We start from the raw sequence: 11944 nt of genomic DNA, 5'->3' as shown, positions 1-11944 counted from the left end.
CGGGATTGTCGGCATGGTCTCGGCGGGGGTGGCAGCGGCGCAGAGCCTCCTATAACTCAGCGACAGGGAGGCTCTAGTGAGCAGCGAAGGGTGGAAGCGGCAGTGCTTGCGAGCCGGCGCAAATCGAAGTGCTTAATGCCGGCCGCAATACGCGAGCCCGTAGCAATCGTTGGCGTCATCATGCGCAGCGGTTGGCCCGTCCTGCGCGTGGTGCGCGTGGCGCCAAGCGCCTAGATATATTGCCGTCCCGCTGTCTTGCCCTCCGCCCTCCTCGGCCGACCGCTCTCGTCTGGTAGCGCTGTTGAGATCTGGTTGGCGATCAAACGGGGCAATCCAACAGAATCGACTAGCACGTCATGATAAGGTGCGGCGCCTCTGCCGAAACCTTCTTGCTACAAGCTAAACTGTCGCCGTCGTTGCACCGGCCTGTGGCGCCCTGTGGCTGAGCACCGCGCCCGCGCCAAGATTATAGTCCCGCCTCCACTTCTTAGACAGTCGTATGTACAGCTTCCGCGTCTAATGCAGCAACCTTCTAGCCGTGTTTCTTGGTCTAAACCGTGGCTACTTCGCCTTCCTTCCTCGCCTTCTTCCTGTCCCTATCCCTCTTCTGCCTCTCTCTAATTCTCTGCCCTTTGGATCCCACAAACTCGGGGGTAAACCCACTCGCCCGCCACCTAGAAGCCACTTGCTCCGCCACTTGCTCCGGAGTAAGCTCTCTCCCCTGCCCTTCCTTCCTCGCCTTCTTCCTCGCCTCCTTCCTTTCCCTATCCCTCTTCTTCCACTCCCTAATTCTCTCCCAAAGGGATCCCACATACTCCGGTTCAAACTCTCTCGCCTGCTCTTGCTTCTTCGCCGGCTTTTCCTTCTTCGCCTTCGCCTTCTTCTCTTCCCTGGCCCTCTTTTGCCTCTCCCGAATTCTCTGCCCCTTGGATCCCACAAACTCGACGGTAAACCCACTCGCCCGCCACATAGAGGCCACTTGCTCCGGATCAAGCCCTCTCGACTGCCCTTCCTCCTTTCCAGTCAGAGCCTCACTATCCCTCTTCTCCCCAGTCTCCCTCTCCGGCAGCACATCCGAGCCAACTCTCCTCCCAGTCTTCCTCCTCGGCCGAACCTTCTTCTCGATTCCCTCTTCCAGCAGCTCCCTCACCACCCTCTTCTCCCTCCCCATCTCCCACAGATGCTCCACCTCGTCCTCCGCCGCCACGCCTTCCTCCAGCCACCTGCGAAAACCATCCGCGGCCGGGAACTCCCTCAGCTCCAACGTCACGCCGCCCGTGTGCGTGCGATAGCGGACGACGGGCGGGCAAAAGTCGGCGAACTCGGCGATGAAGTCGGGCACGACGCGCTCCGCCCAGTCGGGCGGCGTGTCGTACACGTATTCGACGGGTACCTGGTCCTGGTCCTGGTGGTCCTGGGCGCCTCCGCCGTAGCCGTCGTTCTCTCGCATGGCCTGCTGGAGCGGCTTCTCCCAGGGAAAGTCCTGGCCGAAGCCGCGCTTGAGGTACCAGTTGCACCAGCGGCGGATCATGGCGCGGTCGCGGCGGACGGTGGTGACGCGGGCGTCGCGGGTGGCCACGAGGCTGGACCGCGACTGCTTCTGGGCGTGGCGGCCGCGGGGGAGGCCGGCCGCGCCCGCCTTCATCTCGGCGACGACCTGGCTCCCGCGCATGGCGTGCGCGGCGGCGCGCGCGGCGGCGACGTGGGCGCGGTACAGGGCGACGCCGTCGCGGATGCGGTCGAGGGCGGCGTCGTGGCAGTGCGACCCGGTGAGGCGCTTGATGCTGAGGTGGAACATCTTCATGGTCGGGCGCACGTTGTAGGGTGGTGCTGTTAGCGTCTGCCACAGCCGCTCGGCCGCGCCTAGTGATAGTGGGTTGGCGACGCCGTGGTTGAGCTTGGCCCGCCCGCTGAGCGGCATCGACTGTACGTACGTCCACGTCAGCAGCTCCGACCACACCGCCGGCGGGATCGCGAGCTTGTACGTCGTGCTGATGAAGTCGACCGTCCGTAGCGCCGCCGGCACGTCGCCGTTGGTGCCGAAGGCGTGCCCGACGGCGTCCAGCAGGCGGGGCGTCGGGTGCAGCGGCGCAGAGGCCTCGAATCGCCTGGGCGGCGACCGCTGTGCGCCGGCGCTGGTGAGCTCGTCGACGTGGATGTTCCACACGCGGCGGAGGATGTCTTTGACGCCCATGATGTTGCCCTCGCGGGCGTAGGCGGTGATGAGGTGGATCACGGTGGTCTCGTCGCCGACGTGGTGTAGGCCGAGGAGTTCGTCGAAGATTTCCTTCACTTGTTTCTCGTAGCCGCCCAGCGAAAGACCGTAGGGGAGGACGCCGTTCTCCCTGGCGCTGAGGAAGAAGTTGTCGACCTTCCAGCTGAGGGGGTTGCGCCAGCTACCGTTGCGCATGCGCCGGTCCCACAGGACTGCGTGCATGATAGCATTGTAGCACTCAATATCCGGCTCCAGCCCGTCCTGCTGGAGGTCACGCCATAGATCGAGCGCGGTAAACCGGTCAGAGGCAGCTGCAGCACAGCCCAAGAGTAGCTTGTAGTCGGCCAGGCGCACCGCAATGTTGGCCTGTTTCCGAATGGCCATCATCAGGCGCGTGGCGTGTACGAATTTGTCCATTGAGGCATTGATCGAGGGGAAGCGAGCCCCGCGCATCCACCACGAGTGTTCCAGCGCATTCTTGGTCTGTTCCAGCTCGCTGCTGGCGCCAATGAGCCGCAGAATCTCGGTAAAGGTGACGGGAGGCACCGACGAGACGAAAGCCGTGTCGTGGGCGCCGTCAACCATGCACCGGTAGATGGTGTAGGTTTCGCGGGCGCGCAAGGCGGATGGCAGGTGCTTTTTGTAGTCGATGGGCTTGGCGGAGGCGGTGCGGGGAAGGTCGAGTGGTGACTGATACTGGCGTCCCGCTATCTCAGACACGGCCTCAAGTACGGTTTCGGCTTCACGGGTGGATTCGGGGGCGGACTCGCGACCGGGGATCTCAAAGGACGGCAGATCGGCGTAGATGGCGTGGGAATTGCGGCGCTGTTGTTGAGCTCGTGGCGGACAGGTCGGCCGGTGGGCCGAGGGGTACAGGCGCCATCGGAGGCGTCGTGCTGTGGCAGCGGTCGGAGGCGAGGCGTTGATAATGAATCGCGAGGGCTCAAGGCGGCGGGCAAAGCCGTTAGCCGCCATGGCAGTGGGCGTCATTGCTCAATGTGTTATCGTGAGGTCCACAATTGCACCGCGCGCGACCGAAGTTCCTCACGGACCACCCCTGCTCGCCCTGCTTAGTCACCCTTTCTCAAATCACCGCCCCATTCCTCAACTTATCCCACACAGCTGCCTGAATGCGTCGGCGGGGGTAGTAGTTTTTTTGGAATTATCACACGAAGCTCTCAGTATGTAGAGCATCTTCCCTAGCACACATGAGCTGAACTTGTATACTCGCATGCTTCATCCTACACTTGTTAGCTTAAGGACTCTAATCAGAGTATAAATGCCACATCTCTAAGAACCAGGAAGCGGCTAAGTATGTCAAATGCAACACTATGAATCAAAGCTAGAGCCTCACGATAAAGAAAGCCACGACCGCTAGAAACCAGAAGCTACCAATGGCCGTAAACGGTTTATGCTGACGATCATTTTAACTTCCTCTCCCTACCCCGCCCTCGATTGCAACGAGAGATGCTCCAAGATGAGAGGCGCTGGGAGATGCCGCTTCGACCAATCCCATTCCACTCCATTGTGCCGTATGTCATAAAAGGGAAAGAAAACCCGCCACCAATACTCACGGCCGCGGCCTCGGTCAGTCCGTCAGCCTCTTTACCTACCTTGTGCTCCACCGCATCCTTGCAACTGCAACCAATCCCGTCCAAACCCGAACAAGCTACATGCGCAAGCCCTCCACAACGGACGGCGCATACCAACCACAGCCATTCCACTATCGTCGCCATCTCCGACCCCAATGGCAACGGTCTTCCCCTCTTCCATCACACCAGACAACCAACGCAGCAGTGCCGCCAGTGTAGAGGATCCGCACAGGGCAGCCGAGGTACGCACGCGGAGAGAAAACTGGCGTCTAGATCGGAGACTGTAAGGTGAGGGGAGCGTTTTTGCATGGCGGGGTGGTTGCGAATGGTGCTCCCACACAGCTGCCTATCAGGAAGATTCCGCCCGTAAGGCCGGCCAAGGACATGATCGTAGCGGGACGACGTCACTGGTCGTTGGCAGTGGCGACATCGGTAGCGGCAGTACAAATTGCCGTGTTTCGCGGCGAGCGGCGGTTGTTGAAGTAGGGATCCTGCGCTGCGCGACGCGTACGGGTTTCGCGTGGGTGGCGTCGGCGGCCAGGAAGGCGTTTTTGCTGCGAGCGGCGCATGCGGTGGGACCGGTGTTCGGGAGCGGGGTTTTAAGGAGTCGGCTTCGCCCAGAAACAAGGAGAAGAATAGAGTGAGTGTCGGAGATGATGAGGCGGAAGGTCACTGATGTTGGCGGGCGGCGGGCGGTGGGCGACGAGCGGGCGATGAGAGGCCATGGCCGTGAGGAAAGCGCTTGTTAGGCTCAAAAGTACGATGGCGCTTCGTCGGAATACTACTACCGATGCTGATGCTGGTGTGGTGTGGTGTCGTACGAGTAGGCGTTCGTGCTGTGGGCATCTCTCCAAGTCACGCCTTGGGTGGTGGTGGTGGCCACTTGCTCGCTGGCGACCCATCGCAGCGGCGGTGGTTTTCCAATCAGTCGCAGCGATGGGACAGTTGCTCAGAGCTCAGGACCTGCGATCAACAGCATCATGAGATAACGCGGTGTGAGTTCCTCTTGAGGCGCGGGTGAGGACCCGGCAGTGACATCTGTGACCCTCATGGAGGGCCAGCCGCCACGTGCTGCGCCCGGTCTCACCCCGCAGCGTCCACTACCAAGACGGCCAGGCAGTTCCTGAGGCAGGAGCTGGGGCCGCTCCTTCCTCAGAGGGACCATCTGCAGGGAAATATGTGGGGCGGAGCGGTGGTCGGGCCCCAGGACCCTTCCGGTTGCCTGGTCACCACCCCCCATGGGGTCAGCCGACCCTGGATCAACCTCTCCCTCGGGTGCCATATATAAACCCCCCTCCTCCTCGCCCCCAACTCCTCTTTTTCTTCTTCAGCTCTCTTTGCCTTTTGGCTCAGATCAAGTGAAGTAGCTGTTCTTTTTAGTTTAATCTCTAAAACGCCCTTACGGGGGCATTTTCTTGATTAAACTAGTTTTTGGAAACCGCCCTGGGGGCTCTGAGCTCAGCTTAATCTCTCTGGGGCACGGTGTCGCCTCTATTGCACTGCCTGAGGCTGACGCGACCCTTCTTCACTCTTTTCGTTGCTTGCCTGGCCTTGCGCCGGGCTCCAAGGAAGAGACAGCTTAGCTTGAGAGAGGAAGGGAGTTCGACGCGAACGCGACGTGATGAGCAGAGCTGGGCGCTGTGAGGCGCTGCGTCTGTGTTGTGCGTGCATGGCGCAGGTCGCGATGTTACTCTGGTGTTGCGAGCGCACGCGACAGCGACCAACGCGTCACAGCGCTTCACTGGACACGCAAGACGGCAGCGCCGATCCGCTCAGCGCCCGCAGCGCAACAGCGGCAAGCGCCCTCTGCGACCATCTTCTGCTGTCGTTGCGGTGGCCATGGTTGCTGTCGCTCCGACGCGTTGCTCTTCGTCGCGTCTGGGGCGGCTCTGGTCCCACACCAGAAAACGCTTCGCCGCAACACCCTCGCCAGGGCGTGCGGGCGCCCCCACCCACGAAGATCCTTCGATCAGCGATCTCACCCTGCCGACCGCCCTCGGAACATGGCGAGGCTTCCCGGACCCAGCGTGCCGCACTCGTTCGACGCCGATTCGTCGCCGACCACGATCGGCCGCGGGTGCCTGGAGAGGCTCGACTGGCCGAAGAACAACACGCACGCAGGACGCGCGAACGCCCCCGCAGCACTCTCCACCACCGCCGGGATGCGATGAAACCCGAAGGGGGCTGATCGGGATCCTGCACATCACCTTCCGTCGCCACTGTCGACGCGCCATGCGCTGGAAGTGAGCGTCGACCGGCGGACGGCGGAGATGAGAACCACAGGCGGCGAAGATCGTAGCAAAGCGTCCCGACCAGAAGCACCGGCGACCACGCCCGCCTCCCCGCGCGCAGGGTAGGAGCGAAGAGATGCATGTGTGATGAAGTGGCAAAGACTGATTGTGCCAGGAACAGGCAAAAGAGAAGCGCCAGACATCACATCGCCACCAGAACCCCGCAGCGAACACGTCCCCCACAGCCTTGCATGCAGGAGCTGCAGCAGCAGCTCCAGTATTGATGGACGACGGTCGGCGATGGAGGAGTGGCAAGGCAGGGGACCAGGCAGTGTGTGGCGCTCGCACCGCCATTGCCCCCACACACACCCGGGCGGAAATAACGAACAATGATGAGCCGCAAACCATCGCATTGACCAGTCAGAAGGGAGGATCACCACGAGAAGGGAGGCACAACCCAGCAGTAGTACCACACAACCGGGGCCCGGCAGCGTCTGACGACTCAGTCGCCCCGTTCGAAGTTGCGGCCTTGCTTCCGCAATTGGCGCCGGCAGCGTCGCGTCAGCCCTGACCCGGAAGGAGGGTGGACAGCCTTTTCGAAGATTGCCATCAGACGGCCCATGGGAATTTGCCTCTCTGCTGGCTGCTGGGATGCGGCGGCTTTAGCGCGAGTCGCGCTCGACGTCGGAAGTTGCGGCCATGTTGCCACTTTCAGGGCTTGCGGGTGCAGGCTCGCACGGTTTCGGCAAGGGGCGAGGGCGGGGAATGCATGCAAGTGGGTTTTGTTGCGGACAGGAAGCAGCGCGAGCGTTCGAAAAAGGGGGCCGTGTGTACTGGCAGTATGTAAAGAAGGCTTGACGTCAGGAGATCCCCGCTGATCCGCCTGCGCTGCTTCGCCCTAAGCCCTACAGCCCTACGGCATCCGTCGCGTGGCAAAACGGAGCGATGTGCTTTTCCAAGCTCGGGTGCTGGTCGTTCCCACTTGCGGAGGCGCGGGGGGGCGGTGGTGGTGGTTGGCGGTGGCGGTGGTTTGTTATGCTTAGGGAAGCTAGCCAGCAAGCGTGCCGGGGGCTGCAAAACGCACGCTAGGTAGCCGCGCTTTTGGCCCGCGCAAAAAGCAACAATAGACAGCGGGCGCAGCTCCGACAGATGCGGCGATCTGTGTAACGCGCGCCTGTCCCACCCCTCGTACCCCGCCCTGGGCAAATCGAGATATCGCCACGATCTTGATCGATTCATTTGCGACGTCCGAAGTTGCGCGAACGGGCACAGCGCAGCAGGCAGACAGCCGGCGGGAAAGTGGGTAGCGCTGTGCTCTCCAGCGCTCACCGTGTCGAGCACGCGGCGAGGCGAGCCCGAGGCCGCGACGTCATGGGCCGGGCTCAGGCCGACTCAGCCATCCCACCAGGTCGACTCATGCGCGACGTTCGACCTTGACGAGCTTGGGCTTCACGAGACAGCAATCACGGCGCCGGTCCCTGCATGGATGCCGCGGTTTCGACGGCGAGGCCACAGGCGCGGCGTGGACAGGAACAGTGGCTCCAAAAATGGTCGCGGGATGACGTCAATTCCGGCCATGATCGTGATGGGCTCGTGGCGAAGGATTGTCGGCGCCACGGAACCGCTGGTCGCAACCGGTTTGAGGCTGGGAGGCGACTGTGGCGGTTGCCATGTACTCGCCACAGTCGAATCGATCGGGGACTGGCGGGCTGATATCGATGGAAGGGATCCGCGCGCTGCTTGCCGCCGCCCGCCTTTTTGGATTCGAATTCGAATCATGTCCCTACGTTCAACGGCGGATGCTCGCTGGCCTCGTTCGTGTGCTCATGCAGCAGCTGGTCGAGCCGTGCTGAGAGCCGCCGGGTCGCCGCCATCCCGGCCACAGATTGAATCAGAGCAATATGCTTGCGACGTTCATAACTACGACTTATGCAAAACCCGTCTTTCGAGGCCAGCGCCGCCAGACGTCCAGTGTGAGTCCACTCCCCGAACAACCAGTCTCGCCTCCTCGCAGACAGCATGACAGCCATCGCTCTCCGCAGCACTCACCTGGAGGGAGGGAGGGAGCGCACGCCGGCGAAAGGTCGGCGGGCACCGCATAAACGTCGGGAGGCTGGTTGTTTTCACAACTGCGTGCCTCCCTACGTTCGAAGTTGGCGGCGAGGCACAAGCCTCCCGGGCGCCCTGCAGCACCTGAGCATCTTCAAACGTCAGACCCAGGCAGCTTTCTGCGGGTAATGCGCTGAGCAAGCACGACTGCCAAACGCCCCGGTGCCGACCTCCTGCGTCTTTCACGACTCCTGAGCCCGCAGCCCGTCTCGGGGGTGGCATTTGTGAAGCGCGCAACTCGTGCTGGGAGCGTGTGTGTGCGACAGGGGGCGTGGGAGGCGCTTGGCTGGGGGGGCACACGATGCGAACATGACGGCGGGATGACTGCGCTTGCCGGACTTTCGGTTCTACTGCCCCTTCTTCCCCCGGCCAGGAGAAGGTGACCGTTGTTTGCGATACTCGGGGGGGTTGCGTATTGGCTGCCCGACCGCGACCATTCAGCGTCGTCTCGCGACACTCTTTGACGTGATGCCAGCAAATCTAGGAAACCCTTCCGGCCTTTACCTTTGCATCGTCATCTGAAAAGAAACGCGCCGCGCTCCTGGCGGACAGGTATCCAGATTACTCCGTCACTCGCACACTTGCGACGTTCGAGGTTGATGCAGCAAGCCACGCATTCCGCAATTGGGTAAGCAATCCTGCAAATTCTTTTGGGCTCGAATATGAACGTATGATCGGAAAGGGACGACGTCGCGATTGAGTTTGCTCTATGCAGCCTTCACTTGCCATATCGGTGAGTAGCAAAGCGTGGTGGGTGAATACCTAGCAATGGCTCCCCTGGTCTTACCAATCACCAATCACCCTCCAGAAACGGCATTCGAAGCCAAACGACCCTAAGACTTAGCGTTTCGGCCACAGACGACACATTGCAATGTCATTTCCCATCTCCTCCCTGCCATTTCGCCCATTGCAGCCGCGAGAGTATCCAACGCCCTCAGTACGTAGCGCAACCCCCGAGCAATGCAGCATCAGAAATCCCGGAAGTCTACGAGCGACGACACGAAATGAGACACGATTCTTGTCGCATTTCTCGAATCCTGCACGGAACGCACGTCACCAATAAAGACGATGGCATTCCGACCCCCAAATAATAGACCTTCAACCCGGCACGCCCCCGGCAAATAACACGTATTAAGCGACAACTTCAAACGTCGCAATCGCTCGGGCGACTATCGCGCGACGCCTGGTTGTAGGTCGGCCGACCAACGGAGATTTCGGGCTTGCCTCGGTATGCGTGTATACCTTATGTGAGCAAGACGTTCGATGCATAATAGAGAGGAGGCGGTTAGAATCGCTAGTTGACGGGGCTGGCCCTTGGTCAAGTTCGAACGTAGTAAGCCTTTTGCCGGCGGTAGACGGGCTTGATCGCTGAGCTTGTCGTCGGCAATTGGCGGGCCAGCCTAGGGAAATGCAAGGCGTAAGGCTGCCCGGCCGCCGGCCGCCGCCGCATGTTTGACTCGGTGATGCGGATGCCCGGCTAAATCCTGTAGGTATGCATGTACGTCGGCTTTTTCTTGCGGAGTAAACGTCTGAGTGGATGGGGACGTCTAGTCTGATTGCGTAATTTTTTTTTTTGGGGAAAGGAAAAACATTTACGCCTCTATGCTCGCTTCCCACGAAACGAAAAGGATAACGGCAAGCGGGGAAGGGAAGACGTGTGGGGCCAGATCAAAGGAGAAATGTGTGGGGAAAGAGGATCGCAGCCACCAGCAGTCCAACTTCGAACGTCGCATTCAGGTATCTGTTTACAGGTCAAAAGATTCACGAGTTGCGGAGAAAACGCGTGAATATCCGCGTCTTCCCCGAGCATGGACCGGTGGTGTTGGGGTGAACTTCCTGCGACCTCTCTCATCTCACACGAACTCCCATATGAAAGCTGTTTCTTGCGTTGAGATGTCGTCGATTTTTATTTACAGCAAGGTGCTGAAGGAGTAAAGCCGCTTGCGGTTCACCATAGCGAATCACTCAGTACTACTACTTTTCCCCCTCCCTCCTTCCATCCCCCCACAGTCCACCCGCCTTCAAAGATACCCAGCTAATAGTTATTACCAGTGGCGACGCCCCAGAAATAAGCAACCCAGGCGCCCACTATCAAGAACAACAAAAAGACAAAGAAACTCATGCTGATCCTCCTATTCCTCGCGCCCTCCTCGCCGCTCTCAAACTCGTCGCGGCGCCGGTTGATGACGGCACCGTTGGCGAGCCGCTGCTTCTTGGTCCACTGCAGCTTCGCGAGATCGACGCTGAAGAAGCCGGCGGCGAACAAGGCGGCGGCGACGACGACGGAACCGGCAGCCAGGACGACGTAGATGATGACAACGTTGTCGTAGCTGTCGCCGTCGCGGTCCTGAACGACGCCGGCGACGATGCGGACGATGATGTTCATGCTGTTGTTGACGGCGATCTTGACGGCGTAGCCGGCGCCGAAGACCTCCTGGTACCACATGGAGGTGCGGATGCCGTCGATGATGACGGTGGGGCCGAAGGTCAAGGCGACGGCGTAGATGCCGAAGGACGCGGCGGTGCCGGCGACGGACGGGCCCCACGCCGCCAGGCACATGGCCAGCAGCATGCCGAGGCCGCACACGAGCAGGAGCGACAGCCGGTGGCCGAGGAGGTCGACGAAGATGCCGATGAGCGGCACCAGGAAAAAGCCGAGGTACTGCGACATGGCGCTGTACCAGCCGGCGGTGACGGCGTCGATGTCGAAGCGCTGCTCGGCCAGCTCGGTGGCGTTGGAGCTGTAGACGATGGCGGCGCTGGTCTGGAACAGCGAGAAGAGGATGACGCCCCAGAAGGGCCAGGGGAGGCGCAGCATCTTGCCGACCTCGAACCGCTTGTTCTTCTCCGTCAGCGGCTCGCCGGTCGCGGGGTCGGCGGTGCCGGCGAAGCGGCGGTCGCACCAGCGCGTGAAGAACCAGAAGACGAGCGTGGCGGCGTTGGTGAAGAGGTTCATGAAGACGGCCGTCCAGTACACCCAGCTGAAGTCGCCCGTCTTCTTCGCGATGACGTTGGCCGTCGCCTTGCCGACGAAGGAGCCGATCTTGCCGATGCCCAGCTCGAAGCCCAGCGTCGACGCGAAGCCGTTGGACGGCGCGAACCACGAGCTGAAGACCTTGTACTGCGCGACCTGCGTGGCGATGTCGCCGAAGGACTGCACCACGACGCCGAAGATCATGAACTTGTAGTTGCGCACCGTCGTCGCCGCTGCGATGAGGATGGCGCCGACGCTGAAGATGACGTTGCCCCAGAGCATGGCGCCTGTTGCGGGTCAGTGTATCTACCCCGTGGGATGGTTGTTGAGCGAGAGACTGACCAGCACCACCAATCCGATCCGTCACCAAACCGCTCACCAGAATCAGCGCAGTGACCATGAAGTCCTCGCTAGCCTCCAGCACCGCGTACTGCGCGTTGTTGATGTGCAGTTTCTGCATCCACCAGTCAGCCCGATCTCCCTCTTTTCCCCCCCTCATGCAGACCTGGAACCACCCATCCCGAGACGTCGAGCCCCGACGGACATACCTTCTTCAGCGTACTCTTCATCGCGCCCGTCACGCCGCTGCTCCAGTGCGACCCGAACCCAATCGCGGTGACGAGAAGGACCGAGATGATCTTCATGCGCAGCGGGACGTGAGTGCTTCGCCCGCCCGCGGTCCTCACAGACGCCCCATCATCCCCGCCGCTGCCGCCATCGTTGTTCACCGCAGCCACGCCGACCACGCCATCCCCCTTCTTCTCCTCCACGACGACGGCGGCGTCGCGCTCTGTTGGTGAACTGCTGGCGTTCATGGTTCCTT

At 61.2% G+C, this 11944-nt stretch overlaps 2 protein-coding genes across 2 annotated transcripts; both read right to left on the bottom strand.

The window, feature by feature from the left end:
- Positions 1 to 550: 550 nt before the first annotated feature.
- SLS55_006049 (uncharacterized protein) lies at positions 551 to 3098 on the bottom strand (the record flags this gene model as incomplete). The annotated part of the gene is made up of 2 exons (XM_066777486.1): positions 551 to 3040; positions 3090 to 3098. 2 exons carry the CDS (start codon positions 3096 to 3098, stop codon positions 551 to 553), a joined length of 2499 nt encoding a protein of 832 aa, XP_066631581.1.
- Positions 3099 to 10182: 7084 nt separating this feature from the next.
- SLS55_006048 (uncharacterized protein) lies at positions 10183 to 11765 on the bottom strand (the record flags this gene model as incomplete). Its single annotated transcript, XM_066777485.1, has 3 exons — positions 10183 to 11408; positions 11464 to 11575; positions 11670 to 11765. The coding sequence occupies 3 exons, from the start codon at positions 11763 to 11765 to the stop codon at positions 10183 to 10185; spliced, it is 1434 nt and encodes a 477-aa protein (XP_066631580.1).
- Between the last annotated feature and the right edge of the window lie 179 nt (positions 11766 to 11944).

This window comes from Diplodia seriata, assembly GCF_021436955.1.
Source record: "Diplodia seriata strain FDS-637 chromosome Unknown scaffold_6, whole genome shotgun sequence".
NCBI classification, from domain to species: Eukaryota; Fungi; Ascomycota; class Dothideomycetes; order Botryosphaeriales; family Botryosphaeriaceae; genus Diplodia; species Diplodia seriata.
This window is presented reverse-complemented; position numbering and strand designations above follow the sequence as displayed.